A 5675-nucleotide genomic window follows, 5' to 3' on the forward strand; every position below is an offset into this window, starting at 1 on the left:
CTCACGCTCAGAAAGTTCCTTGATCCCACAGGCTTCAAGGTCAGAAAGGCTGAAATCAGAGGGCAACTTTAGAATGTCCCCAATGATGACATCACCGATTATGACATAACTAGTGACCTGGGGCTTTCTAGATACTGGGAAACTTTATCCCAATGTAGGGTTGATTTGGGTAGTGTTTCATGGAGATTTACCCTTTTCTCGATTTTGTACTAAACCTGAGTCATCCAGTCAGTATTTATTGAATGCTTGCAGTGTTCAGGCAGCTGAAAATACAAGGCAGAGTAAGAAAAAGAAAATTCTCCCCCCTTTTAGAGCTTATATGCTAATCAGTGGGAGTTGTGGAGACACAGACAATAAGCAAATTATATATATAAAATAAAGGTCCTGTTTATTAACATACATTTCATTTTCAAAATTGAGCTACCAACTGTAAAGTGTGTCTACATTTTGGGGGGACACTATATATATGTAAGTATATGTATATGAAGATGTTAAGGGCAAAAGGGAAAAACAAAGCAGGGAAAGGGGATGGGGAGGGTGGCTGTGTTGTGTCTGAGCAGGGCTCCCTGAAAGTGAGTGAGTGAAGACCTGCAGGAAGTGAGGGAGAATGCCGTGTGCATACCCGAGTGGCAGATGTAGAGGACTGGAAGCAGACGTGTGTCTGATGCGTTAGAGCAGGGGTCAGCAAACTAGGGCCTGCAGCCTGTCTTTGTAAATTTTTATTGGAGCACAGTCACTTGTCTGTGGTTGTGTTTGTTGAGTCATGGCAACAAAGACTGCAATGGCTCACAAAGTAGAAAGTAAATATTGACCACCTGGCCCTTTACAGAAAAAGCTTGTCAGCCCCCAAGTTAGAAGATCCCAAAAAGATGAGTGTGGCTGGAGTGGAAAGAGTGAGGAACTGTACATGAGATGGAGGAACTAGGTAGGTAGGGAGGGCCAGCAGCTCACATTGGGCCTCATGGGCCGGTGCTAGGACCTTGGCTCTGGTTCTGCATGAGGTCAGAAAACACTAGAGAATTTTGAGCAGGGAGTTGACACCATCTGACTTAGATTTTAGCAGAAATAATTGCTGTTGTGGTGATTGTACCAGAACTTATGTCTCATTTGTTCCTTGGGACAATCTGCAGAGGAATTATTTTTGGACACGTATTTGTACACATATTTATCCTTCATGTGGGTCTTTGGTTCAGCAATGAAATTTGACCCTACAGAGTCCCACTGATGACAACATTGAGGCTCTTAGGTGTGTAACTCACCCAAGGATGGTCCAGCCAGCCGTGGCCAAGCTCCTAACTACGACCTTCCCAGGGGTGTGCTGTGGACACACCTTGATGGGACCCGACATAGGTCGCCCATGCCATCTTTGAAGCTGGGCATGTTGGTGCTGCCACCTGCCACCCAGAATCTAACCTTATGTTGTGCAGCCACGTGCTTCTGAAGCTGGGCATGTTGGTGCTGCCACCTGCCACCCTCAAGGTACCCAGAATCTAACCTTATGTTGTGCAGCCACGTGCTTTTCATAAGAGGAAGTCACTACAGTGGTGGGCTTTCTCCTTTAAGACGGTTACTGGGGTGTTCTTGGCTCTTTGTGGGCTGTGTGTGAAGAAAAGGACCAAATCCAGTCTTATGAGCCTTATGACTACCTGATGGAGGTGACTAAACTGTCATCTCAGAAACAAAATCTCAACTTCTTAGTTCATTGAGTAGAGGGTGTAAGCATAGAATTTTGAAAGGATAGGAAAGTGCTTTTCTGAATGCCTAGCTACCTGAAAAATAGTTTACTTGCTTCTGCTATTCAGGGATTTCCATGGCCAACTTGGATTGTTTGACTTTATTTCAGAAGAACTTGCATGATAAGGCATATTTAACTTAGAATGATCTATTTTCCTTCTCCTCAATCCCCCTCTTGAATTTTGAGAAATCTGTAGCTGCTTAGCACATTTCACTGTCCTGGGTTTCTGGTGGGGCCTCTATTGCTGCTGTAATGAATGATCACAAATTTAATGGCTTAAAACACAAATTTATTATCTTATAATTCTGAGATGGAGGTCACAAGTCCACAGTTAGTCTGAGTTGGATAAAGTCAGGGTGTGGGCAGAGCCCTGTTCCTTCTGGAGACTCTAGGGCAGTGATGGCGAACCTCTGACACGCATGTCAGATGTGACACGCGAACTCATTTTTTTGGTTGGTTTTTCTTTGTTAAATGGCATTTAAATATATAAAATAAATATCAAAAATATAAGTCTTTGTTTTACTATGGTTGCAAATACAAAAAATTTCTATATGTGACACAGCACCAGAGTTAAGTTAGGGTTCTTCAAAATGCTGACACGCCGAGCTCAAAAGGTTCGCCATCACTGCTCTAGGGGCTCATTTATTTCCTTGTGGCCCTTTCCTTCATCTTCAAAGACTTCTCCGACTTCTGCTTCTTTGTCACATCTTCTCCGACCTGACCTGACCCTCCTGTCTTTATCTTATTAAGATCCTTGTGATTCCTTTGAGCCCACCTGGGTACTCCAGGGTAGTTAACCTTCCCATCTCAAACCCCTTAACTCACACCTGCAAAGTCCTCTTTGCCATGAAAGGTAACATAGTCACAGGTTCCAGGGATTAAGGATGTGGACATTTGGGGGGGGGGGGCATTATTCTTTCTCCCTCATTCTCCACATCTGATTTTATGATCTAATGTAAATGCAGTTTGTGAGGCTAGAGATGGCACAGGAGCCGACCAGAGAAGGCCTCAAATGCCAGAGTAAGAGCTTGGATTGAATTGAGGATAGTTGGGGAACCAACCAGTTAGATTAGATTCTACCTTCTAAGTGGTTCTCTACCTTCCTAATGCCGCGACCCTTTAATACAGTTCCTCATGTTGTGGTGACCCCCAACCATAAAATTATTTTTGTTGCTACTTCATAACTGTAATTTTGCTACTGTTATGAATCGTAATGTAAATATCTGATATGCAGGATGTATTTTCATTGTTCGAGACCCACAGGTTGAGAACCGCTGAACCTGTCCCTTGTTCTCTTCCACATTATCACAGCCCTAGTTTAGGCCACCTTCGAGTCTTATGAGAATTTCTTCAATTCTCTTTTCAGGTCTCAGAGTTTTGCACCTTTATTTGATCGCTAAACACAGATCTTTCTAAAATTATCTAGAAGTTAAATCTGACCACTCCTCTGCTTGGAGTCTTTCTAGTTTCCAGCTGTCTTCAATGCAATCCAAGCTCCTACTCCTAGCATTTGAGCCCTCCCTGGTTGGCTCCATGACCCAGCTAGCTTCATCCATTTTTCCAAACACCTGAACTACAGGCAGTTCCCCACCATGTCCCCCTCTGAGCCTTTGCTCAGGCTGTCCTCTCTGCTGGGGATGCCTTTCCCTCCTCTTAACTACCTGACAGATACCCACGTATCTTCCAGAACTCGACTTAAGCATCACCTCTAGGGAACCTTCTGACTGCCCCCCTCCCATGAGTGCTCCCCTCTGTGCACCTCTGCTCTCCCAATGGACTTTCACCTGCAAACTCCTCTGCATCCGTTCCATCTTCCCACCTAGACTGGGCTCTGGTTGTGGCTGAATTCCTATCTGTCACCAGCAGACTGTGCGGGCTGGACCCACCACAACCCCTTTAAATGTTGGAGGAATGAAAGTGCTGTCAGGGCCCTCACACTCTTTAGGAGACTTGGTGCATTGAAGTTGCATGAACTTGGGTTAAAGTACAAACACTCGAAGAGCTGTCTGTTCATGGGCAAGTCATTGGAATTCTGAGCCTCGATTTCCTCAGCTCTGCCTACCTCGTGGGATTCTGTGAAATAACATGTGAGGTGTCCGGTGCAGTGCCTGGCTTACTGTAAGGGCTCAAATATGCATCACCCTTGCAGCCAAGAAGCAGAGGAAGGAAAGGTGTCCAGTCAGTGAGCAGGAGAATAGGAACAGGGAAGTAAGGGAGTAGGAGCAGAAACCTCTGAGACCCCAGTGTGCTGGCCACTTAGTATGTCCTGAGCAAAGTCAAGTTAGGCAGATGGGGTGGGATGGCAGATCATGGGTGCCAAGGCCAAGCCTCCCCTGACAGCTGGAATGGACCAGCCTCCAGTGACATCACAATCCTGAGTGGCCGCTGAGGCACTGCTGAAGGTGGACCCTCATTTCTCTCCACTGAGCTCTAGGATGTGGAAGCGAGAAAGGTGAGCAAGGAAGGCAGATGGCAATGAGGAACAGCTCAAGCCCCATGCCCACGGGCACGGCTCAGGGTGACCCTGGAGAGGCAGGAACGCTGTCAGCTCCAGATACTGGCATTCGGGACAGAAGTTCAGCCACTCAGCTGAAGACAAAGCCCAAGTATGTGCGCAGGGTCAAGGCGCTCATCATCGACCTGGGCTCGCAGTACTGTAAGTGTGGCTACGCAGGAGAGCCGAGGCCCACCTACTTCATCTCCTCCACAGTGGGCAAGTGCTGCTCCCAGGTGGGCGACGCCCGCAAGAATACCTATGTGGGCCACGAGCTGCTCACCGTGGAGGCACCGCTGAAGCTGGTTAACCCTCTAAAGTACGGCGTTGTGGTGGACTGGGACTGCGTCCAGAGCATCTGGGAGTACATCTTCCACACGGCCATGAGGATCCTCCCCGAGGAGCATGCCGTGCTGGTCTCCGACCCCCCGCTCAGCCCCAGCAGCAACCGGGAGAAGTATGCGGAGCTCTTGTTCGAGACCTTTGGCATCCCCGCTATGCATGTGACATCCCAGTCGCTGCTGTCCATCTACTCCTATGGCAGGACCACAGGAATGGTGGTGGAGAGCGGGCACGGCGTCTCGCACGTGGTCCCCATCTCAGAGGGCAACGTGCTGCCGGGCCTGGTAGGCCGCGCTGACTACGCCGGGGGCGACCTCACAACCTACCTGCTGCAGCTGCTCAACGAGGCGGGCCACAAGTTCACGGACGACCACCTGCACATCGTGGAGCACGTCAAGAAGACGTGCTGCTACTCGGCCTTGCAGCCCGAGAAGGAGGTCTGCCTGGCCCTGGAGGAGCTGCGCGTGGACTACGAGCTCCCCGATGGCAAGGTCATCACCATTGGCCATGAGCGCTTCCAGTGCGCTGAGATGCTCTTCAAGCCCACGCTGGTGGGCAGCAGCCTGCCCGGCCTCCCCGCGCTCACAGCCACTTGCCTGGGCCACTGCCAGGAGGCGGGCTTGAAGGAGGAGATGGCCGCCAACGTGCTGCTGTGTGGCGGCTGCACCATGCTGGACGGCTTCCCTGAGCGCTTCCAGAGGGAGCTGAGCCTCCTGTGCCCCGGGGACAGCCCCACCGTGGCTGCGGCTCCTGAGAGGAAGAGCTCCGTGTGGACCGGTGGCTCCATCCTGGCCTCCCTGCAGGCCTTCCAGCAGCTCTGGGTCAGCAAGGAAGAGTTTGAGGAGCGAGGCAGTGCAGCCATCTACACCAAGTGCTGAGCGTGGCCTGCCAGGCCAGGCCTCGTGGGCAGGCGACCTGAGGCCACTCTATACATTTACAGTTTCGCATAAACATTTAACACAACGGCTCTTGTCCAGTCTGGATTTCTTGCTTTAGTCTGATAACAGGAGGTGATAGGGAGTTGGGTTTAGAGGTAGCAGCACCTTTTGCTCTGCTGGGTGGGGAGCAGCAGGGGTGGGAGGCCCCTCTCCTCATGAGGGTGAC

The 5675-nt window shown here is 49.9% G+C and overlaps 1 protein-coding gene across 1 annotated transcript; it reads left to right on the forward strand.

The window, feature by feature from the left end:
* Positions 1 to 3767: 3767 nt before the first annotated feature.
* On the forward strand, positions 3768 to 5449 carry ACTL7B (actin-like 7B). Its single transcript, XM_005859787.2, has one exon. The coding sequence runs from the start codon at positions 4205 to 4207 to the stop codon at positions 5447 to 5449; it is 1245 nt and encodes a 414-aa protein (XP_005859849.1). The 5' UTR covers positions 3768 to 4204.
* The last annotated feature ends 226 nt before the right edge of the window (positions 5450 to 5675 follow it).

This window comes from Myotis brandtii, unplaced genomic scaffold (genome assembly GCF_000412655.1).
Source record: "Myotis brandtii unplaced genomic scaffold, ASM41265v1 scaffold13, whole genome shotgun sequence".
NCBI lineage: Eukaryota > Metazoa > Chordata > Mammalia > Chiroptera > Vespertilionidae > Myotis > Myotis brandtii.